The following is a 25,450-nucleotide window of genomic DNA, read 5'->3' as shown; positions in this document are numbered from 1 at the left end:
GTTTCATATGAAAGTTAACATTCTCTATAATCTATAGATAAGTTACGACATTCATTCTCTCTCAGAGAGAAGAGGTTAAACCCTTCCTCCCTCCCCGAGTGTCGCCACCATTCATTGCTGTCGAGTAGAACAAAGTTCTTACTGCCTCTGGCTTTGATTTAGATAGTGACTAACTCAGGGTGCCCTTGTCTTGCCGCCGACGATGTCGTCAACACAGGAAGCCATGCTTCCTCAGTTCATTGTTTGAGGAAGGCGGCATACCTCCCACCAACTCTGATATCAATGAACTATAAGACTCTCTACCCTTCCCCTTCTGTCCTTTAGTGATGTCATAGCCGTCACAAAATTCTTCCACCAGTATTCTCACAGTCATCTCGGCTTGCTAGGGTGACTGCGTTACCGGCTGGTACCCTGCCGGTAGCAGTTAGTTCAGCCGTCTCTGCCACCTTCCTCCTTACTCCCTTCCTTCACAGAAAGTGAATAATATTGGGGGGAAGATTGAGTCGGCTCCTGACGGCTGCCGGTGGGAACCTAACATACTTTGGGAAGTCCTCAGCTCTCCCTTGACCTGCCATCCACATTCATTGCCGCCGACGTCATAGCTGGCGACAGGCCTTTTGTGGATGGGTGGAAGCCAGAATCTGACAGATTCTTTCCCTTTCCATTGGAACTTTCATTCTGGCAAGGAGACAATAGGCAGTCTGATAGTCCTCCTACACTTCCAACTGTTATGTTTAATCATAATAATAGGAAACTCTCCTTCTTAACCCTTTTTCTCTCTATCAGTTAGTACCGCCAGGTACTAACCTAACACCGACAATGCAGCCGGCAAAACTACTGTATACAACTATACAGTAGTAAATGTTTTCTAACAAACTCTGGGTTTCCTATCGCAGACAATTGTTGGGACCACGATATTCTGTTGAGGTTGAACACTCCCTCAACACCCAGATAGTTTTCCTCGATCATCAGGGACCTAAAATACCCGATCGGTATTAATATATACTACAGGTGGATAATGTTAGTATAAGACATTTACTAATTCTAACTCTAGTTCCTAGAGTTTTTTCTACCTTGTATTCTCCCTATCAGGGAAACTCAATATTAACAATGACGAAGGTCTCAACAATGGCCTGGGAGAAGAAATACAGATGTGTCTTTTCTACTTCCTTTCAAGCTTACTATCCTAAGCTACCATAAATAATAGTGATTACTCTTGTTAATAAAAATTGTATGCTTTTATATCACTGATATAGAAAATATCAATACTCATTTGGCCCTTTTCCTTTACAGGGGGAGCCGATGGAGAAGTGCGCAGCGTTGTTCTGTAACCACAAAGGGAAAGACTTTTGTGGTCACACGAAGTGCAGGACTCATGCCCCCAACTGCATCGTGTCAGCAGTCCTCAGGTATTGGGACCTGAAGGGTTGCCCCACCTGCTTAACCCTGCTGGACAACGGCTTCGGAGAAGGCCCCCCCCCCCCCCCAAGTCACCATAGAGACTAGAGATACAGCAAGGGAGACCCTTCGCAAATGGGTAAGAGGGTTCCAGAACAACTATCCAGGACCATACTTACCCAATGACTCCCTAAGGTGCCTATTGTTCCCCAAGGCTCTGCCAAGTGCGGTGGTGCCCCAGGAACAGATCCGGCCCCCCTTCATACAACTGAAGCTCGACTAGTACATCAATAGGCGCTGGAAGGCATGGACATCCACCAAGAGAGGATGTCAGAAGTGTCCACTGACACTGAACAGGACCTACTGTATGGTGGCCCTGAAGAAAACGTGGAACCTCCACAAGCGGAGGAAGAAGGATCCGTATCAACGGCAACAGAAGACCCTCAGTTTACCGTGACAGCATACCAACCTATGCCGTCAACATCCTCGGCTCTAACTCCACAACCAGTTGCCCATGTCAACAAAAATTAAGAGATCCTAACATCGATTCAACGGACGATGGAATTGTTCCAAAGGGAACAAGAGACGATGTGCGAATCACTCAAGCAGCAGCAGATACTGTTACAGGAGAGGATGGACCGTCCCAGATCCACCAAGGGCACTGCTAAGAAACCCCTTAGAGTGTCGGATCTCCATCACTGCTCCGAAACTAATCCCTGGAGGTATGCGGAGCATATGACCATGTTGAATGGGAAACTGTTCTTCTCTGAGAAGTTCGGGGCCAGGCTGATTGAAGAAATTAAGTTATGGCCTAACTTGTCGGCCTACCCAGAGTGCTACGTGAGACTGCGGGATGAAAACGCTGCCCGAGAGGAAACGGTACCCAAATAGGTCATTGTTTTCGAACATAACAAGACGCAAGCCATCCTCCTAAAAGCCTTGAAGGGAGCCGGGTACACCAACTCCAAAGTCTCAGCACTGAGCAAGAAACACCCCCACCTTTCTTGCTCCTTCCTCCATCTCTTTCACCTTTTCTGAGAAAGCACTAGACTTTGCCATCAAGGCAGTCGATGAGGGCAAACCCTGCCCAACCCTAGAGGAATGCAAACCATTCTCTCTAGCACTGCCTACCTGCGAGGAGAAGTGGAAGGATGTCCACCCAACCTTCTCCGTCTCTTAAGTTGGATCCAGAGATAGCAGGCTAACAGTTCAATGGGAACCTTTCGAAGTTGCCAGACCATCTTCTGAGGAAGGCACAGGAGTCGAAGGAGAGACTTGTGGCCTCCCTCTCTCACCAGAACTCTGGAAATAAGTGCAGGTCAACATAATGCCCCAGAAATGTTCATCTTCCTGACTAAGTCTCATAATGGGTACCTTTGTGAAAGACATATGCTTTCCTCAGAGCGAGGAGAGCCTGTAGAGAGTTCGTTTTGGCCTCAGCAACCATCAGACACGAACCAAGGAAGCTGATCACCTCATGCATCTGGGGTAAAGACCTTTTCCCACAGAAACTGGTCCAAGAGATCATTGCCAGAGCAGCCACGGAGAACAGGAAACTTCTTCAAAAGTGGGACATGAACTCGAAGAGGAAATCTTCCTCGGACGGAGGTCCCCACCCCAAGAATAAAAAGGCAAGGAGACCACGTAGACCTGTACAACTCCCCGCCGTGACTATGACCATGATGCACTCAGACCACCTTCCAGATGGTCCCTCAACAACTGGTAGCCCAGTCACCAGTTTTCAACCCTAACTTTGAGAGGCAGTCGACTTCCTTTTGCCCCAGTCAGAAAGGAAAAGGCCCTAAGACAAGTTCTCCCGGAGGTAACTTCTCTCGGGGCCGAGGAGGACGTGGTCGTGGAAACAAATCCGCAGGACCCCCAAGCAATGAGGGGTTCCAATTAAGGGGGCAGACTGCATCACTTTCGGGACCACTGGACCTTCGATCCCTGGGCCTACACAGCCTAATCACGAATGGACTCGGGTGGAAATGGAGCAGAACTCCACCCCATTTTCCAGAATTCTTCCAACACTCCACCCCCTTGTTAGAAGAATATACCGCAGAACTCTTGAACAAGAAGGTAATAAGGAAAGCGAAGCAAATCAAGTTTCAGAGAAGGCTGTTTTGTGTTCCCAAGAGAATCAGACAATCTCAGAGTCATTCTAGACTTGTCTCCACTCAACAAGTTCATTGAGAACAATAAGTTCCGGATCTTTACTTTGCAACACATAAGGACCCTTCTGCCAAAAGGGGCGTACACAGTCTCAATAGACCTAGCAGATGCTTACTCGCATCTTCCAATGAGTCACCCTTTCTCCTCCTACCAAGGATTCACACTACAGAAGAAGAAGTTTGTCTTCAGAGCAATGCCCTTCGGACTGAACACAGCACCAAGGATATTCACGAAGCTAGCAGCCACAATCGTCCAACAGCTACGCTCCGAAGGAGTTCAAGTGGTAGCATATCTAGACGATTAGCTGGTATGGGCAGCATCCAATACTTCTTCTCTGCAACCAGCCAACAAGGTGATCCAGTTCCTGGAACACCTAGGCTTCAAGATCAATCGCAAGAAATCTCGTCTCTCTCCAGCTCAACAGTTCCAGTGGCTAGGAATCCAATGGGACTTAAAGAAGAGGAGAGAAATAGCGGGATCTGTCAGGAGAATAATCCGTCACAAGAGGATTTCAAGACGCCAACAGGAAAGAGTATTGGGCTCTCTCTCCAGTTCGCAGCAGTGACATACCCGGTGCTAAAAGTACGTCTCAAAGATGCATCAGGAGTCTGGAGGAAATACGCATCAAACGCTCGAAGAGATCAACTAAGGTTGACCCCGACCTTGTTGCGCACGCAGTTGAGGCCGTGGTCAGCAGCCAACAGCCCAGTACAGACAATTCCCGTGCAACCACCACAACCATCAGTAGTGATACACACGGATGCCTCCCTGGAAGGATGGGGAGGCCATTCTCATAACAAAGAAGGGCAAGGGAATTGGTCGCACTTGTTCAAAACCTTTCATAACAACATTTTGGAAGCTATGGCAGTTTTCCTGAGGTTGAAGAAACAATCCACTCGCAGATCAATCCACATCAGATTGGTCCTGGACAACGAGGTGATAGCAAAGTATCTAAATTGACAAGGCTCGAGATCACCCCACATCAACCATGTGATGTTAGCCATCTTTTCACTGGCAAGGAGGAAGGGATGGCACCTATCAGCAGTTCACTTACAAGGGCTCCACAATGTGACGGCAGACGCTCTATCCAGGCGAAACCCCATAGAGACAGAATGGTCCCTATTATTATTATTACTATCCAAGCTATAACCCTAGTTGGAAAAGCAAGATGCTATAAGCCCAGGGGCTCCAATAGGGAAAAATAGCCCAGTGAGGAAAGGAAATAAGGAAATAAATAAATGAAGAGAACAAATTAACAATAAATCATTCTAAAATAAGAAACAACGTCAAAACAGAAATGTCATATAATAAACTATCAACAACATCAAAAACAAATATGTCATAAATAAACTATAAAAAGACTATGTCCGCCTGGTCAACAAAAAAGCATTTGCTCCAACTTTGAACTTTTGAAGTTCTACTGAGACGCAGACTCATTCTCCTTAATTTCGGAAAAAGTCCCGGAACTGCAGATTAACCTCTTTGCAACGGTTGACAACAAGAAACAACCTCGTTACGTAGCCCCTTACATGGACCCTCAAGCAGAGGCGATGGACGCCATGGCCCTAGATTGGAACAGGTGGAGTTGCATTTACCTGTTTCCACCAAGCAATCTGCTGCTAAGAGTCCTCGACAAGCTAAGATCCTTCACAGAGGGACCCCAGCAGTAGTGGCCCCCAAGTGGCCCAAAAGCAATTGGTTCCCTATAGTCCTAGAGCGGAAACTATCTCAACTGATCTAGAAGTCGGCTGTCTACGCTTTATCCTCGAGAACGAACAACCTACATCTCATGATTTTCTCACCCTAGCGGCGAACAAAATGTTTGGAATCTTGAAGGATAAAGTTGACTTCATCGAGGAGTACAAGTCAAATTCGACTAGGAGACAATATGAATCGTCATGAAAGAAATGGGTGTCCTTTATGAATACAAGGAAATTGACAGGGATATCGATAGATTTCTGTCTTGCATTCTTCATACACGTGCACGAACAAGGCCCGGCCTCTACTACAATTACCTTGTGTAAATCGGCCCCGGTTAGACCACTTCTGTATGCTTTTGAGGTGGACCTCTCTAGTGAAATCTTTAATAAGATCCCAAAAGCATGCGCTAGACTCAAGCCAGCAACCCCACCAAAGCCCATCACGTGGTCTTAGGACAAAGTCTTGTACTATGCTTCGAACCTTAACAATGAGGATTGTACTCTGAAGGATTTAACACAGAAATTCATTTTTCTGTTTGCAATAGCCTCAGGGGCTAGAGTTAGAGAAATAATAGCCTTATCCAGAAGCGAAGGCCATATTCAGTTCCTAGACTCAGGAGAACTGAACCTTTTATCCTGATCCTGCCTTTCTTGCCAAGAACGAGCTACCCACTAAGAGATGGGGTCCTTGGAAAATCTGCCCACTGAAGGAAGATGCCTCTCTGTGCCCAGTAGTGTCTCTTAAGGTCTATTTTCGAAGAACTTCAGACTTCAAGGGAGGACAGGTCTTCAGAAGCGAAACCTCAGGATCAAACCTATCTTTAAGACAACTGAGAGCGAAGCCCACCTTCTTTCTTCGCAGAGCGGATACTGACAGTACACCTGCAGGTCACGATCCGAGGAAAGTTGCTTCTTCGTTGAACTTCTTTCAACATGTGGACTTTGAAAGACTCCGCGCATACACTGGGTGGAGATCATCCAGGGTCTTCTACAACCACTATGCAAAGCAAGTACATGAAATAAAACACTTTGTGGTGGCGGCGGGTATTGTCATTAAACCCGTCGTCTAGTGCTGCGATGAACAGTGGACTGTTTTGGGACTTTACAGTGCATCAGGTGCATGGGTATACTTAACCTCTAGTGCAGATCACAGCGATGATCAACATACTGTTTTATATAGGGGCATAGCTGACCAATACACCAGTGGCAAGTGAACGTTTGTGTCACAGTGTTTATGTATTTCCGAACATCTGAACATGTCAGAGAGAATTAGCTTCACATCTCCATTGAGTGGCGTTATTCTGATAATGTATTTATATATTTTTTCTAAATGAGAAAATATGGACTTTGATGTGTTGTAATGCTGGATCAGATTCATACTTTGTTGTAACTACATTTGATAAATTAGTTGCAAAATAAAATACATAAAACGTATTTGCGTCTTATTACTGCTTCCTCAGTTATAGACTAATAAAATATACTAGAGTTTTATTTAATCCCTGTATAGGGCTTATAGCTTGAAATCACAATAACGATTTCTGAAAGAACGAATCTTACATTCTCATGGTAAGTAAAAAAGGTAAGCTCCAAAGTTTTCCCTTTTGTTCCAAAAGAAATACAAACCTTGAATCCTTATTGTCGATGTCGACATTTTCCCTCCTGGGGCACTAAACCAGCTCCAGGCTTAGTGGAAATGACAGATCTATTAAATTGCATATACAGGTCTAGTAGACCAGATAAGGAAAACTATTCTCGAGTATGCTTCCATCAGGACGACATGGCCTGAGCCCCAAAAACGGATTTTTAGCAAAGCGAAAAATCTAATTTTGGGTGAGTGCCATGTCGTCCTGATGGACCCACCCTTTTGCTGACCCCTCCCAAAATTACTTTATCTGCGGTCATTTCTGCTTAACGACAAGAAAAGGAATGGCATCGCGGTAGTAGTAGGGAAGGAGGTCCACCAGGTACCTAGAATGGCACCCCCTTCTTTTGCCACTCTTCCCCCTTACATCAAAAAGTTTAATCTATTCGGGGTGAAGATTGCTATGTGTCGTATCTATAATACGTCCCCTGATATTATGCAATATCCTTTATTGGATACTCGCGCTAGGAGTTAGACTCCTGGAGACCTTCGGTTTATTTCTCTGGGAGTATCACTGTAGCAAATATCCCTTAGAAGGCTACCTAAAGGAACCCTTCCATCAGGACGAAATGGCACTCTCACCCAAAAATAGATTTTTCACTTTGCTCAAAATCCGTTATTTGTTCCAGCGTAAATACAAACCCTCCGCTATTTGGGGTGACTTACTCTTAGGAGGGAGGAAGTCCTCACCAACTGGCCTTGGTCATGACCCGGGGTCCTCTCTATTTCGATCTGTGATCGATAGTAGACAGGACCCTACCCTCGCTAAAATCAAGTGCCGATATGAGGTACTACACTGACAGCAGCCTGTAGAAGCTTGTGTGTGAGTGGAACTAACAGTGAGGCTTGTCTTTAACATAGGAACTCAGTGAGGCTTGTCTTTAACATAGGAACTCTAGTACAAAACCTATTGTTATTAAGACTTACCCAATACCCTCCCTCAAAAAGGTATTGGGGACGTAACAAGTATTATTCTATACTTAGGAGGCACAAGGGAAATGAGACTTACCTGCAGCGAGGTGAGGTCAGCTATGCTGAGGCTTGCGGAGCTGTTTTCCCCAGAGGGGAGAAGGTGAAAGGAAGAAAGGAACCAGATATTCTTACTCATTTACCCCAGACTAATACGGGTAACCTCAGCCCTCAACCCTCTGCTACTTGTCCATCCAGGAGTCTGAGGTGTTTAGACCATTTGTTGTGTGACCACCATAGGACCGATGGAAAAGGTCTCCATGTTCCTGTGGGTTACGTCTTTGCAGGTACTGTAGTGGGCCGTGAAGGTCGATTGACGCTTCCACATGCCCACTAACAGTATCTTTGGATGGAGGAGGGTCTAGATTGAGAGCAACCTCAATAGCCTTCCGAAACGGGGGCGAGCTGGTGTCGTTCTTTTAAGGTAACACCACAGACTCCTCACTGGGTAAAAACCCCAGCTGATGGGTCTTCGGTTGCTGAACGAAGACTCTTTATCTGAAATGGGCTGCACCTAGGGTACAGCACACTCACATTTTGAGTCTTGGCAATCAACTCAGGGATGCTATTTTCAAATGTGGCAATTATTTACTTTTTTAGTTCAATTGTCATTCTCACTGTCTTCTTCTCTTTCTGCTCACTTCTGGCTTTCTTTGGACCCATTATGAATGCCCAGTTCATAAAAAAAAAGTACAAAAATTTAGATTAGCACAATCTAAAACACAAGGGAACGCGCGAATCTTCCTTCGATGGCAGGCTGGCTCAAATTGACTCTGTGACATTTTGAACTCAAAGTTTTTGGTCAAATACCGATTTGTTCGAGTTGTGAGTTGTTCGAGTTGTGAGTTGTTTGAGTACCGAGGTTCCACTGTACAGTATTACGATCTTAAAATCGTTACAGGTTCTTTCAATATCTAAACTAAAATCTTATGACAACCAAATAAAACATGGGAAATGAATATAAAAAGACTCACAAAAAAACCACATGTTTATTCAAAAACTTACAAAGAAAATCAATGTTACTTATTCGGTTACTTTAACTGACAAATCAAATCAATCAAAACATTAATAGAAAAGGGGACCAGTCAGTGAGGTAGAAATACTTAAGGAATAGTTTCCAACAGCTGCTGAGACAATACTGGTACGGAGGCCTCAGGCTTGAGGAGGTCGGCTGAAGTTCAGATAAAACTGGCACGATGACTTTAAATTCGAAGACGTCACAGAAAGGGTGGCATCAAGATGGGACATCAGAAGTCTTCCTCAAGAATACGATAATAGTGTTGAACTATACTGCCGGCCGACCACTCAAAGTGAGCGGCGATGACCCTGAGAAAGAGCAAGACCTAAGTCGAGCTCTGAGAGGGCTGCACTCCCTTCCCCCAGCAGATTCCATGTAGAGGAGAAAGCGACGACAGCAGCTGAACGGAGGAGTAGCCAAATGATGAAGATTCCCATGTGGCGGCAGCCAAGTCTAAAGGAAGGCTATCCGCCTATAGGATGACCAACGTCCCAGAGGAAGGATCGGGTAGAAAAGGTTCTACGTACTTGAGAACCTGCTGTACTAAGCTACAACACAACACATTCACTGTAAAGAAAGTCTACAACATGTATATAAAAACATTAAGAATGTTTTCATATATGTAGAAGAAAAACATAAGGTAAAAAGACAAAGATTAATGGCCGTCTATAAAAGGTGAGGAGGAAAAGCGGCAACAACCACTCTCCCTCTGAGCCAGAAATAAAGTGAAGTAGAGTCACAGGTGTGTGAGTGAGAGGGGTAGCTGGCTAACCCCCCTAACCAAACCCCCAACTAGCGGGATGGGTAGTTGACTGTCGCTAAAATTCTAATGGCTCGTCCTTTCAGCTTCGCCGGAAGTAATACCCATATAAATAGCGTTAGTTTGTATTCCAGTTACGGAACAAAACAAAGAGAAAATAACATGATTAATATGACAAATTCGAAGATAATTTGTATTTTTCCTAACCATACAAACCTTAGCTATTTACAAAGGGTATTACTTTTAGCGCAGCTGAAATGACGAGCCAATAGTTTTTAACGAGGGTTAATTACCCCCGCGCTAGTTAGCGGGGGGTGGGGAAGGGTAGCTTGCTACCCCTCCCCCCTCCACACACCGGTGACTTGCTTCACTTCACTTAGAGGTAGGACTTGACTTGGGGGTCAGGGATGGCGGGCACATATGTGTAAATAGCTAAGGTTTGTATGGTTAGGAAAAATACAAATTATCTTCGAATTTGTCATTTGTTCCGTAACCGAAATACAGACCACGCTATTTACAAAGGGTGACTTACCCCTTAGGAAGGGTGGAAAGTCCCCAGCCTTACTGACTTCGCCTTGCCCGGGGGCTCGATCCCTCAGTGAGCAGCACTAGAGAGAGGGAGCCCCTGTACCTCACAGGTTCCTAGCATCGCTAGGAACGAGTGGCCTACATAAGCAGTGTGAGGAGGAGAGTGTGACTCGTCCTATGAAGTTGACCTTGAGACCTTCAGATAGGAATTCTAGGATAGGACGTTCCCCATACCACCTCGTCAGGGTATGGGAGACGCAACAGTATTAAGCTTAATACTAGGAGCACAAAGAAGCATGGGTTACCTGCAGAGGTCGAGGTCAGCTATGCGAGGACCAGGATGCTGCTTCCCCAAGAGAGGGGAGAATGAAGAAAGAAGTAAGGGTCAGACATACTCTTTCATTCACGCAGACTAAGACCGGGTAACAACGCCCTCAACCTACTGCTACTTGTCCAAAAAGGAGCCTGAGGTTAGACCAGCTGTTGTGCAGCCACCACAGGGCCGATAGAGAACGTATCGAGGCTCCTGTGGGTCACGTCTTGCAGGTAGTGGGCTGTGAAGGTCGTTTGACGCTTCCAGACCCCAGCTTGAAGTACCTGCGTCACAGAGAAGTTTCTCTTGAAGGCCAGGGATGTAGCAATACCCCTGACATCGTGGGCCCGAGGGCGACGTGACGGAGGAGGGTCAGGATTCAGGGCATGGTGGATAACCCTTCGAATCCAAGCTGAGATGGTGTTCCTGGTGACCCTCCTCTTGTCCTGCCTGTGCTCACAAACAAAGCTCGCACATGAGGACGGACTGCAGCCGTTCTCTTCAAGTAGTACCTCAGACACCTCACTGGGCATAGTAGCAGCTGGTCTGGGTCGTTTCTTACAGAACGGAGACTCGCGATCCTGAAAGAGTCGAACCGAGGATACGGCACTCCAGGATTCTGAGTCTTGGCCACAAACTCAGGGACGAACCTGAACGTTACCTCCCCCCATCCCCTTGAATGGGCGATGTCGTACGAGAGACCATGAAGTTCACTAACTCGCTTAGCCGAGGCCAAGGCGAGTAGGAAAGCCGTCTTCCAAGACAGGTGGCGATCGGAGGCCTGGCGTAATGGCTCGAAGGGAGGTCTCTTGAGAGACCTGAGGACTCGAACCACGTTCCAAGGAGGGGGTCTCACTTCCGACTGGGGGCAGGTAAGCTCATAGCTACGTATGAGTAAAGAGAGTTCTAGCGACGAAGAAATATCCACGCCCTTCAATCTGAAGGCCAAGCTTAAGGCTGAGCGATAGCCTTTCACCGCCGAGACAGAAAGGCGCATTTCTTCTCGCAGATACACAAGGAAGTCCGCTATTGCTGGAATAGTGGCATCGAGTGGAGAGATACCCCTTCCACGACACCAACCACAAAAGACTCTCCACTTCGCTTGGTAGACTCCCTCAGAGGACCTTCGCAGGTGCCGAGACATTCTCTCCGCAACCTGTTGCGAGAAGCCTCTCTCCGCGAGGAGACGCTGGATAGTCTCCAGGCGTGAAGCCGACGCGAGGCTACGGCCCTGTGAGGGACACCGGAGTGGGGTTGTCTGAGAAGCTCGTGTTGTGGAGGAAGCTCCCTTGGGAGTTCCGTCAGGAGTTGCAGAAGGTCCAGAAACCATTCCGCGTGATGCCATAGCGGAGCTACTAGAGTCATGGAACAGTTGACCGATAGTCTGGTCCTGTTGAGCACCCTTCTCATCAGACAGAATGGTGGGAAGGCGTACACATCGATGTTGTCCCACCGTTGCTGGAAAGCATCTTGCCAGAGTGCCTTGGGGTCCGGGACTGGTGAGCAGTACAAGGGCAGCTTGAAGTTCAAGGCTGTCGCGAACATGTCCACCGTCGGGGAACCCCACAAAGTCAGGACTTTGTTGGCTATCTGAGGATCCAAAGACCACTCGGTACTCACTATCTGCGAAGCCCTGCTCAGACTGTCGGCGAGCACATTCCTCTTGCCAGGAATGAAGCGAGCTGATAGTGTTATCGAGTGGGTTTCGGTCCACCTCAGAGTCTCTACTGCAAGATGGGATAGCTGTTGCAAAAAAGTGCCTCCCTGCTTGTTGATATAAGCCACTACCGTGGTGTTGTCGCTCATCACCACCACGGAGTGACCCGCCAGGGACCGTTGGAACTGCTGAAGAGCCAGAAAGATGGCCTTCAATTCTAGCAGGTTGATGTGTAGGCATTTTTCTGATTCTGACCAAAGGCCTGAGGCCCTCTGGTTCAGAACGTGCGCCCCCCACCCTTCTTTTGACGCGTCCGAAAACAGAGTCAATTCCGGGGGGAGGACGAGAAGACTCACTCCCTTCCGCCATTGAAGGGATCTCATCCTGAGGCGGCTGTTTGGAACCAGACGGGCCAGGGAGGATAGGTGGCCTAAGAGACGCAACCACGATTGGGCGGGGAGTTCTTTTCGCCTGAGGAAAGGCTCCGCCACCCTCCTCAGCCTTGCTATCCGGTCGTCTGATGGAAAGGCTTTGTGGAGATTGGTGTCTATTAGCATGCCTAGATAAACCAGTCGTTGGGACGGCTGCAGAGAGGACTTCTCGAGGTTTACCACGATCCCCAGATCCTGGCAAAGATCCAGAAGCCTGTCTCGGTGCCGAAGAAGGGTCGACTCCGAGTCTGCTAGGATCAGCCAATCGTCTAGGTAACGAAGGAGACGAATGACGTTCCTGTGCGCCCAAGATGAAATCAGGGTGAACACTCTGGTGAACACCTGAGGAGCTGTGGAGAGACCGAAACACAGCACCTTGAACTGGTAGATCTTGTTGTCTAGGCAGAATCTCAGGTACTTCCTGGAAGACGGATGGATTGGGATCTGGAAGTACGCGTCCTTTAGATCCAGTGTACACATGAAGTCTTGTGGTCTCACCGCAAGTCTGACCGTGTCTGCTGTCTCCATGCTGAACCGGGTTTGTTTGACAAACCTGTTCAGAGCTGAGAGATCGATGACGGGTCTCCAGCCTCCAGTAGCCTTCTTTACAAGAAAGAGTCGACTGAAGAAGCCTGGGGAGCCATCCACGACCTCCTGGAGAGCACCCTTCTCGAACATGGTCTCGACTTCGGCCTGAAGGGCCAGCCCCTTTGCCGATCCCGTGGCATAGGAGCTCAACAACACTGGATTCGCTGTCAGGGGAGGTTGAGATGACGTGAACGGGATGCAATAACCTTGGCCGATCACTGAGACCGTCCAAGCATCGGCCCCGTGTTGCTGCCACCTGCGGACGCAACGCTGAAGGCATCCCCCCACAGGTGGACACGCAGGGGGACTGCCACCCCTAGGGCTTGCAGCCGCGGCCGCCACCACTAGGAGTCTTGCCTACCCTGGAGGACTTACTGGCCCTCTTGACCTTGGCTGGAAAGGGCTGGGGCTTAGACACCACTTTCTTAGCTGCCGGTGCCTGTTTGGGAGCCTTACGAGGCTGTTGCTGCTGTTGTGGCGGGGCTGGAGGCTTATAGGGCCGAGTTGTAAGGGCCCTGTGGAGGAGGGAGTCCGTGCTAGATTTCCTCCACCTCTCAGCCGTTCGCTCCAAGTCTTGAGGCTCAAACAGGCTCTCCCCCAGAAGGGAAGCATGTCGGAGCCTACACACATCCACGGCGGGGACCTTCGAATGGAATCTCTCGGACACAGCATCGCGACGCTTCAACACCGAGTTGGCCCACAGGGTGGTAACCTGGTGCGCCAAAAACTCGATGGAGCGGGTGCCTGAGAGCAAGAAGGTCTCTAGGGCCTTCCTATTGGTCTCCTTGGACAAGTCCTCCGATCGCAATAGGATGCCCAGAGATCCTAGCCAGAAGTCCAGCCACGAAGTGGCCTGCATGGCACACTTAGCGACCTTCTCGTGGTTAAGGATCTCCGCCGCCGAGAACGACACCTGCCGGGCAGAGAGTTTCTCCAGGGGGACTCCCTTCGCCAGCTCCTCCACAGAGTGATGGAGAGGAAGAGCGAGGTTGTGCTCACCCAGGATCTCGAAATACCTCTTCTGCTGAAGGCGAGGAGGAGGGATAAGCTTGTTCCCGGCAGTGGAACGACTGGAGGAGGCAAGAAGTGCGAGCTGAGCGTTGGCCCTAGCTCTGGCACTCTTCAGCCCCCGAGACCAGGGCAGAGCTGCACTGGTCTTAGGGACCTTCCGAACGTCAAACACTTCATCCAGAATCGTGTCTTTGCCTTCACGGGGGGCGATGACTGGATCCGTAAGTCTGCTAAGTGTCCTTATCAGACTTAGGACCTGCCAGAAGGCATGTTCGGACTCTTGCTGTTCTCCTCCCTGCGGGCTGGCAGCTAAGTCTCCTGCCCCAGGAATCTCTTCCTGGGGTGATACGTGGACATTCCCCTGGGTAGTCGTGGGTTCCTGACGAATCCTTGCAGAGGATTTAGGGACGGTCTTGGAATCCTTGGGTTCCCTCCTGGGAGGGATACAGGATCCCAACAACGAGGTTCGAGGGGCCCCTTCCTCACGAGACGATTCTCCTGCTTGAAGCGAAGTCTTCCCCCTGGTGCCGAGGGGAAGACTACCGCCCCACTGGACTCACCTGAGGACGGAAAGGCCTCGTCCACGGGAGAAGGAGAGAGTACTCGTGCAGGAGATGGGACCTTCGAGACTGACCTCTTGGGAACCAACTTCGCCCTAGGGGAAGTCACCACGAAGTCCACTCCTCTCTTTCTCTTCAGCGTAGGAGAGACAGCCACTGGTTTGTCACCCTGGCCGGCGAGTGCTGGTTTCATAACCCTCACTAACGCCCGTGCCAGCGGACCAAACCAAGTCTGCTGCTCCAAAGGACACAGAGTCCGAAATCCTCGCTAAAGAGAAAGGGATCGGGCGATCCTTTGGAGTGGACACGACGGTACCTGCCTGAAAAGAAGGTGGGGAAGAATGCTGTACTGACCTGTCTTCATCCTGCACTACCAACCTGTGCTTGGATGGAGGTGAACCCGAGTGCCGTCTAGGAGCACGCGTCCCTGCTGCTACCACCGGCTGTGGAATTCGCCGCGAACGATGGTTGCGCGAGGGCGAATGGTCGCGCGAAGGCGAATGGTCGCGCGGGAGTGCGGGGCGAGCGATCGCGCGGGCGCGCAGGTGGATGATCGCGCGGGAGCACAGGCGAGCGGTCGCGCGGGCGCGCAGGCGAGTGGGCGCGAGGGTGGGCAGGTGAATGAACACGTGTCCGAGGCGACGAACGGAAGCGTTGGCGCGACGGCGAGGGATCGTGCTGCCGCGTAGGTGAGGAAGATCGCTGGCGATGTCGACGCACTGGTGTGCGATGGTGAGCAGCATGCGCAGGTGAATGACCGCGTAATTGTAAGCGATGGCCAGCAGCATGCGCAGGTGAATGATCGCGTGATAGGGTGCGATGGTGATCAGCATCCGCAGGAGGGCGATCGTTCAGGGTTGTGCGATGAGGAGCAGCATGCGTAAGCGGGCGATCGTTCAGGGTTGTGCGATGGCGAGCAGCATGCGCAGGTGAATGATCGCGTGATGGGGTGCGATGGTGATCAGCATCCGCAGGAGGGCGATCGTTCAGGGTTGTGCGATGAGGAGCAGCATGCGTAAGCGGGCAATCGTGCAGGGTCATGCGATGGCGAGCAGCATGCGCAGGAGGGCGATCGTGCAATGGCGAGCGATGGCGGGCGGCATGTGCAGGCGGGCGATCGCGCAATGGCGAGCTAGAATCTGGCGAACCATGTTCCTTCAGGAGCGTTGGCGAACGTCGGTGCGTTCGTTGTCGCTGTTGAATAGGCGATACTAAGATCGCCTGTGCGCGCTGGCAAGCAGGTAAACGCTGGCGAGGAGGTAATCGCTGGCGTGTAGGTGATCGCTGGCGAGCAGAAGGTCGACGCGTGTCCTGTGAGAGGACAGCTGGTGCGACGCGTTCACGAGCAGGAACGGGAAGATCGCTGGCGCGTTGGCGAACATGTGTTTCTGAGACACGCGCAGCACGATGTTGCGTAGCCACAGGACCAGGCAGATGGTGAGCAGGGAGCTCAGCAGGAACTATAGGGTGGTCAGAGACCGCAGGGCGATGGTCCTCAAATGAGCGCTGACGCTCGGAAGAGAGCTGACGAGCAGGAGAGCGCTGGCGAGGGGGGCAAACATCAGGAGAGAGCCGACGAGCAGGAGAGTGCTGGCGAGCAGATCGTCGACGAGCAGGAGAGCGCTGGCGAGCAGGAGATCGCTGGCGAACAGGTGAGCGCTGGCGAGCAGGAGAGCGCTTGTGCGTTAGCACTGCTCGCGTAAGGGAAGAATCCCTTAGCCCCGAAGGGACCGTTGCCCGTCGAGTGACGAGTTCTCCCGAAGGCGAAGATCCGGCAGGAGATGGTGAGCAGTCTGCAGAGAGGTTCAAGGAGGGCGGAGCAGTCGGTTGAGGCTGACAAGGAGAGTCCCCCCCGGAGGAGGAAGACCCAAAAAGGCGCCTCTTAGTCCCCCTGTAAGGGGAAGGGAGGCCCTTGTGGCGTAGAGGGCGGTGAGCCTTACGGCGGAGGCGACCTCGGGGGAGATCGTCGGGACCATCGGTCCTCCGAAGGGGAGTCTCCGTCAAAACACTTCCCTCAGAAGGAAGCTGGGCAGCAGTCGAGACCGAAGGACTCACTTCCCCCTTCGAAGGATGCACGGAAGGAGGAGAGCCTTGAGCACCATCACCAGCAACAGCACCTGCGGCGGAAGGCCCAGCCACGTCGGAGGCCTCTGTCACCACGACGTTGACAATAGACAGAGGGTCTACCTCCGCTACCACCGGCGACTGTTTAACAGCGGCCCCCAACGAGACAAGGTCAATAAGAGCGACCCTGGAGGGCAAGCCCTTAAGCCCCAGGGACAACCAAATCTGTAAAAGATCATCACTGGATAAGGCATTATTATCAATAACCTCCCCCGGAGGAGGAGGGGGAACCGCCTCGCTATGGGAGGCGACGCCCTCTCCCCCCACCGAAGGTAGGGAAACAGAACAAGGGCCTGCGCTCCCACTCGGACGACTCTCCTTAGGAGGCGGACGAGGGGGAGCTTCGGAGGAGGTTTGGGCGGCGGAAGAAGAGTCCCGAGAACCTTCCTCCTTCAAGGCTAACCCCGGAGGAGAACGGTTTCTCTTGGACTTCTTCTTACGCCGACGGCCAAACCTCTCCCACTGGGAGGCAGACCACTCCCTGCACTCACGGCATATGTTATCCTGGTCGCACCGTCGGCCCCGACATTGAGGGCAGAGGGTGTGTGGATCCGTAATAACATCCGACATGAAAGTCCCACAAGGACGGCCGGCAACTCCAGGGCATGTACGCATCGTAAAGAAAATAACTGAAGGTCAACTTCCAACCAATCACACACGCTGAAAAGAAAAAGCAGAAAATTAAAGGCTGTCACGAAGGCGATGAGCAGACACGTCTGATCACCGCCGAGCCAAAAGTGAAGTGAAGCAAGTCACCGGTGTGTGGAGGGGGGAGGGGTAGCAAGCTACCCTTCCCCACCCCCCGCTAACTAGCGCGGGGGTAATTAACCCTCGTTAAAAACTATTGGCTCGTCATTTCAGCTGCGCTAAAAGTAATACCCTTTGTAAATAGCGTGGTTTGTATTTCGGTTACGGAACAATAAATAGATTAGAAATGTACAGAATTGCGGCTGAATTCAAAGTGAGGTTTTCTCTACCTGTCAAGTGGGAGGGTCATGCCTCCCACCTGACGGTTAACCATTGTTTGCCTTGTTAAAAATTTAAATCATACTCCTAATAAAGGTTAACAGTTTTTATTACTTGTAGAAACAACCTGCTATTACAGTTAACCTTTAGGAGGAATAAAGAAATAGACAGAATGAATGTATAATATGGAACAAGCTCTAGGTTAAAATTAAAAAAAATTTGTTTACCATCCTAAAGATACTAAGTACAGTACTGTATTATAATAGAGGACATAAATACAAACCTTCTCATCAGGATTCCAAACAATAAGATCAGGAAATCCACTCCGAGTGAACCTGTGATCTAGAGCTAGTCGTCTACAGATAGATGCCACGACTGGTAATTTTAAGCTTAACACCAATCCCTGTGGATAATTAAAAACACATGTTAATCCTTGAAATTACTTGAATTCTTTGGTGAGGATACATCATTATACTTCATATCACTTAAGAGAAATGAGAAAATGCTCTAAAATGCTTGAATATGACAAATTCATAAATAATTTGTATTTTTCCTAACAATAAAAACCTTTAGCTATTTGCTAGGGGTTACTACTTATGGCAAAGCTGAAAGGACGAGCCTTTAAAATCTTAGAGAGGGTTGACTACCCATTCCACCAGTTAGCGGGGGGTAATGGGGGGAGCTTCCTATGGCTCACGCTCACACACCTGCGATTAGCTCACTTTGCTTGGAGGTAGGACTTCAAGGGGGATAGGGCTGCTGCTTTCTCCAAGAGATGGGAGGATGAAGAAAAGAATAAGAGCAGCCCATCAAACCTTTTCATTCATGCAGACTAAAACTGGGTAATAGTGCCCTCAACCTTTTGCTACTTGTACAAAAAGGAGCTTGAGGTATTATACCAGCCGTTGTGCAGCCACCACAGGGCCGACAGAGAACATATCGAGCTTCCTGTGGGTCACGTCTTGCAGGCAACAGGCTGTGAACGTATTCTAACATTTCCACACCCCAGCATATAGAACCTACGGCACCGAGAAGTTTTTCTTGAATGCCAGAGACGTAGCTACGCCCGACATCGTGAGCTCTGGAGCGACATGGAGGAGGGTCCGGATTCAGGGTATGGTCTACGACCTTACAAATCCAGGCAGAGATGGTGTTTTTAGTGACCATCCTCTTGTTCTTCCCTGTCCTGACAAAAAGTGCAGGCACATTGGGTCGGGCTGCGGCTCTTCTCTTGAGGTACAGCATCAACCTCCTCACTGGGCAGAGTAAGAGATGATCAGGGTCAACAGTTAGAGCGGAGACTCGAAATCTGGAAGGAGTCAAAATGGGGATCCACCACTCCCAGATTCTGAGTCTTGGCTAAAAACTCAAGGACAAAGCCGAACCTTACCTCTTCCCATTCCCTTGAATGGGCGATGTTGTATGAGAGACCATGAAGTTCACTGACTCGACTGGCCAAAGCCAAAGCTAGTAGGAACACCGTCTTCCAAGTGAGGTGGCGATCTGTTGCCTGGCATAATGGTTCATAGGGAGGTCTCCTTAGAGACCTGAGAACTCCAACCACGTTCCATGGGGGAGGTCTCACTTCTGACTGAGGACAGTTAAGTTCGAACTCCGTATGAGTAAGGAAAGTTCTAGCGATGAGGAAATGTCCATTCTGTTGAGTCTAAGGGCAGGCTTAAGGCTGAGCAATAGACTTTACCCGCCGAGACTGAAAGGCGTATTTCCTCATGCAAATACACGAGAAACTCCACTATTCCTGAATTAGTGGCATCGAGAGGAGAGATGCCCCTTCCACAACACCAACCACAGAAGACTTTCCACTTTGCCTGGTAGACTGCAGTTCATGATTTTTGCAGATATCCAGATATCCTGCTCGCAACTTGTTGCAAAAATCCTCTGAGAGAGGAGTTGGTGGATAGTCTCTAATTGTTAAGTTGTAGCGAAGCTACGGCTTTGTGGAAAATGTTGGCATGTGGTTGTTTGAGTAGATCGTGTCGTGGAGGGAGTTCTGTTGGAGACTCCGTCAGGAGTTGCAGAAGGTCCAGAAACCATTCTGCATGATGCCATAGCGGAGCTATGTGAGTCATTGAGAGGTTGACTGATGTTCTGGCCTTGTTGAGTACCCTCCTCATCGATGTTGTCCCACCGTTGTTGGAATGCATCTTGCCACAGAGCCTTGGGGTCTGGAACTGGGGAGCAGTACAATGGGAGCCTGAAGTTCAGGGCTGTTGCAAAGAGATCTACAGTCAGAGAACCCAACAAAGTCAGGACTTTGTTGTCAACTAGATGATCCAAAGATCATTCGGCACTCACTACCGCAATGCTCTGCTCAGATTGTCGGTAAGTACATTTCTTTTGCCTGGAATGAAGCGTGGCGATAGTGGCATCGAGTGAATCTTGACCCATCTCAGTATCTCAACTGTTAGATGGGATAGGAGCTGCGAAAAGGTACCTCCTTGTTTATTGATGTAAGCAACTACTGTGGTGTTGTCGCTCATCACCACCACCGAGTGGCTCGCCAGGAACTAGTGGAACCGTTGAAGGGCCAGAAAGATGGCCTTCATCTCTTAAGAGATTTATGTGGAGGTACTCCTCTGACTCTGACCAGAGGCCTGTGGTCGTGTGGTGCAGCACGTGGCGCCCCCCCCCCCTTTTTTTTTTTTTTTTTTTTTGAAGCATCTGAGAACAGCATCAAATCTGGGGGGAGGACGAGAAGATCCACTACCTTTCTCAGATTCTCGTCTGACACCCACCATTTGAGGTCCGTCTGTTCCACTGATCTCATGGGGATCAGGATGTCCGAGGAGTGGAAAGCCTGATTTCACCAGGACTTGAGTCGCCACTGGAGAGATCGAATTCTGAGGCGACCGTTGGGAACTAGACAGGCCAGAGATAAAAGGTGCCCAAGAAGACGTAGCCACGTCTGGGCTGGAAGTTCTCATCTGAGAAAGGGTCTTGCGACCTTTCTCAGTTTCATTATTCTGTCGTCTAATGAGAAGGCTTTATGGAGATTGGTGTCTAATATCATGCCTAGGTATACTAGTCTCTTCATAGGAAGCAGGGAGGACTTCTTGAGGTTTACCATGATCCCCAGATCTTGGCAAAACCTCAAAAGTTTGTCTCGGTGTTAAGAAGGGTTGATACCGAGTCCGCTAGGATTAGCCAGTCGTCCAGTAAGCGGAGGAGACAGGTGCCAATCCTGTGTGCCCAAGATGACACTAGGGCGAACACTTTGGTAAAGACTCGAGGTGCTGTGGAAAGACCAAAGCACAGCACCTTGAACTGGTATTGCCTGTTGTCTAGGCTGAATCTTAAGTACTTCCTTGAAGACATATGGATGGGGATCTGGAAGTAAAGGTTCTTTAGGCCCAGTGTGCAACATGAAGTCACGTGGTCTTACCGCTTGTCTGACTGTGTCTGCCATCTACATGCTGAACGGAGTTTGCTTGACAAACTTGTTCAGAGCTGAGAGGTCGATGACGGGTCTCCAGCCTCCAGACGCCTTTTTCACAAGAAAGAGTCGACTGAAGAAGCCTGGGGACTCGTCGAGGACCTCCTGGAGAGCACCCTTCTTCAACAGGGTCTGGACTTCTACCCAGAGGGCTAGCCCCTTTGCTGATCCCATCACGAATCCACTGTCATTAGATAAAGGAGTCTATTGACAGTGGATTCGTGTTCAGGGGAGGGAGCGGTGTTGTGAATGAGACGCGATACCCTGAACGAATCATGGAGATTGTTCAGGGTTCGGCCCTGAGTTGCTTCCACCTGTCCCAGCAACTTTGTAGGCATCCCCCCACTGGTGGACAAGCGGGGGGAATGCCTTTCCTAGCATTTGCAGCCTCAGCCGCTCCCACTAGGAAATTTTCCTCCCCTGGAGGACTTAGTGCCTTTCCTGTCTTTGGTCAGAAAGGGCTTCTTAGACACACTGTCTTCGCTGCTGTCTTGTTCTTCAAGGTCTTAGCTGGATGGAACTGCTGAGAAGCTTGTGGTTTATAGGGTTTGGATTTCCAGCCCTATGGAAAAGGGAGTTTTGGTCGGACTTCCTCCATCTCTCAGCAGCATGTACTACGTCCTTTGGCTCAAAAAGAGAAGATCCCTCTAGAGAGGAGTTCCTGACCTAGCGATCTCAGCATTCGGGACCTGCTGATGGAATCTCTCAGAGACAGCATCTCGACGTTTCAGAATGGTGTTCGCCCTTCAGTTTGAGACTTGATGGGCGAGAAACTCGATGGTGCGAGCACCTGAGAGAAGGAAAGTTTCCATAGCTTTCCTAGTGCGTTCCTTGGAGAAATCCTCGGTTCACACTAGGAGTCCCAGGGTCACCAACTAAAGATCAAGCCACAAAGTAGCCTGCAAGGCATACTTTCTGACCTTTTCCTAGTTGAGAATCTCAGCTGCTGAGAAGGTGACCTGACGGTTGGAGAGCCTCTCAAAAGAGACTCCCTTGGTGAGCTCTTCCAGAGAGTGGTGGAGTGAGAGCTGGACGAGGCTCGCCCAAAACAAAATACCTCCTCTGCTGGACGTGAGGAGGTGGAAGAAGCTTGGCGGTAGAGCCGGAATGTTGAGAGGAGGAGAGCTCGGAGAGCTGTTGGGCATTCTTTGTCCAGGCACTCATTAGCTCGTGAGATCAGAGCAAGGCTGCAATGGTCTTAGAGGGTTTCTGAGTGCCAAAGACACAGTCTTTCCCTCTAATGGGGGTATCTCTGGGTCGGTAAACCCGTTGAATACCCTGATGAGAGTTAGGACTTGCCAGAAGGCATGTTCTGACTCTTTCTGTTCCCCCTCTGAAGTAGGACTGGCAGTGAAGTCTCCTTATTCCACCCCAGAGAACTCCTATCGAAGTGGGTCGTGAACATTCCTAGAGTGACTGGTAGTTCCTGAAGGCCTGGAGGTTTTTGAAGAGAACTTTGGAAGAGTCTTGGAGTCCTTTGATTCCTTCCGAGGAAGGAGATAGGACTCCAGCATCGAAGACCGGATGGAGTTTGCCTTCCTGACTTCCGCTGGTGGTAGAGAACTCCCTGTGCGAGGAGAATTTTCCTCCAAAGGTGGAATGGAAGAAATTTGAACCTCTCGAGACTTCCTCGGCAGAGGTGAGGCAGAAGAGTGTCAGGAGGACGAGTCAGGAGAGACAGGCCTCGAAGGCCTAACAGGATTCAGTTTCCTTCTGGGGGATTTTACTGTGTCTGAGACTCCTCTTTTTCTCTTCAAGGGTGAAGCAGCCAAGGTTCTTTGCCGGAGATCTGCTGGAGCCGTCGTACGTTGTGAGGTCTCCGAAGACGAAGATGGTAATGTAGGCCTGATGACCTGTACAAAAAGGGATCAATGAGTCCCTGTGAGGAGTCTCAACCAATGGTTGCCGTGGGTCCGCCTTTGAAGATGGAATCTTCGGAATCTTGAACCCTTCTTTGGAACCTGTTCCTCCCGGCGCGCGCGCTGTACTGTATTTCCTTGAAGACGGATGGATTGGGATCTGGAAGTATGCATTCTGGAGATCCAATGTGCACATGAAGTCCAACGGTCTTACTGCTTGAATGACCGTGTCTGCCGTCTCCGTCCTGAACAGAGTTTGAAGAACAAACTTGTTCAGGGGTGAGAGATCTATGACTGGTCTCCATCCTTCAGTCGCCTTTTTCACAGGAAAAAGAAGTCAGCTATAGAAGCCTGGAGATCTGTCCAAGACCTCTTGGAAAGCGCCCTTCTGTAGCATGGTCTGGACTTGGGCCTGGAGGGCCAGCTCCTTTGGTCATCACTTTGCATAGAAGCTTACAGGAATTGGTTCCGAGTCGGAGGAGGGGGAGCTTGTATGAAAGGGACACAATATCCTGAACTGACCACTCTGATTATCCAGGGATCAGCCCCATGATGCTGCCACCTCTGCCAGAGGTGTTGCAGGATCCCCCCCCACTAATGGTCTGATAAGAAGATTGCCCTCCCTAGCGGGAGCGGCCATTTCAGCCGCTTCCTCTACCACCTTTCCTTCCTATGAAGGTCTTCCCACCTTTCTAGTCCAAGGACTGAAAAGGGTTCTTAGACACCTTAGTCTTTGATGCCGAGGGTCGGGAAGAGCTGGACTGATCTATGGGGGGTCGAGCAACCCTCCCATAAGGCCAAGACTGATGACCTTGAGTCAAGGCTCTATGGATGAGAGAATCCGTGGAAGATTTTCTCAACCTTTCAGCTGTTCGTTCCACCTCTAAACGATTGAAGAAGGAAGGTCCCTAGAGGGTAGAGTTCAGAAGGCACGTCACCTCCACTTTCGGCACCTGCTTGTGGAATCTTCCTATCACTGTATCCCTTCGCTGTCTCGAGCTTCCCTCGCCTTGGAATTCTTCATAGATAGTAGGTTGGCTAGGGCACCAACCACCCGCTGAGATATTAATGCTACAGAGTAATGGGGTACTTTAACTGGCCAGACATTACTACACTGGATCTTTCTCTCTGGTTACGGTTCATTTTCTCTTTGCCTACACACACACACACACCGAATAGTCTGGCCTACTCTTTACATATTTTCCTCTGTCCCCGTACAACTGACAACCCCAAACAACTCTTCTTCACCCAAGGGGTTACTGCACTGTTATTGTTCAGTTGCTACTTTCCCCTTGGCAAGGGTAGAAGAGACACTTTAGCTATGGTAAGCAGCTCTTCTAGGATGTCACTCCAAAATCAAACCCTTGTTCTCTAGTCTTGGATAGTGTCATAGCCTCTGTACCATGGTCTTCCACTGTCTCAGGTTAGAGTTCTCTTGCTTGAAGGAACACTCAGGCACACTATTCTATCTTATTTCCCTTCCTCTTGTTTTATGAAAGCTTTTTAGTTTATACAGGAGATATTAATTCTAATGTTGTTACTGTTCTTAAAATATTTTACTCTTCCTGGTTTCCTTTCCTGACTGGGCTATTTTCCTTGTTGGAGCCACTGGGCATATAGCATCCTGCTTTTTCAACTAGGGTTGTAGCTAAGCAATTAATAATAATAATAATAATAATAATAATAATAATAATAATAATAATAATAATAATAATAATAATAATAATAATAATAATAATAACTGTTTTGAAATCTTTAGATTCTTTCCTAGGAGGAAAGTGTTTCTCCAAGACCGTAATTTCCGAAGAAACTTGCAATTCCTTAGGCTTCTGTGATTTAGTACCTGTGATCTCTTCCTCCTCGAGGGGGAGAGATACAGGATGTTGATCCGGAGGCACAACTTCAAGGGGTTTGGGGTCAAAGGGGTGGATGGTAGTCTCCCGAGGAGAACCCATGTCATTGCTAGTACGCAGATGGATGGTGTCTAGGTGTGGGGGCATTACACGCTTCATCCTCCTTCTCTGCTTGGTCGTCATCCTGTCACCTGACTTGACCAGTGTTAAAGGGAGAGGTCCGGTAGGTGGGTCATCTGCAGAGCCCTGTATCTCTTTGGTATTGGGCCGAGGTGGTGTTGATCGTAACATTGAAGGAACAGAACTCTGAGTAGACCTCCTCCTCGGGAGTCACTCGTGACCGAGGAGGAGGTTGGGCAGGTGGAACGGGCAACCTCAGCGACTTCTGTAGAGAGGACACCAAGGTGCCAAACCAGGAAGGGAGCTCTCCAGCCCAAGACAAGTCAG

At 49.5% G+C, this 25,450-nt stretch overlaps 1 protein-coding gene across 1 annotated transcript in view; it reads right to left on the bottom strand.

The window, feature by feature from the left end:
* Window positions 1-25,450, bottom strand: part of LOC137629305 (fanconi-associated nuclease 1-like) — a 72,467-nt gene that overhangs the window by 16,678 nt on the left and 30,339 nt on the right. The window contains exon 3 of the mRNA XM_068360563.1: window positions 18,121-18,240. Within this exon, the coding sequence (XP_068216664.1) occupies window positions 18,121-18,240 (120 nt within the window). The remainder of the gene's footprint in view (window positions 1-18,120; window positions 18,241-25,450) is intronic.

The sequence above is a fragment of the Palaemon carinicauda genome, chromosome 37 (assembly GCF_036898095.1).
Source record: "Palaemon carinicauda isolate YSFRI2023 chromosome 37, ASM3689809v2, whole genome shotgun sequence".
NCBI classification, from domain to species: domain Eukaryota; kingdom Metazoa; phylum Arthropoda; class Malacostraca; order Decapoda; family Palaemonidae; genus Palaemon; species Palaemon carinicauda.
This window is presented reverse-complemented; position numbering and strand designations above follow the sequence as displayed.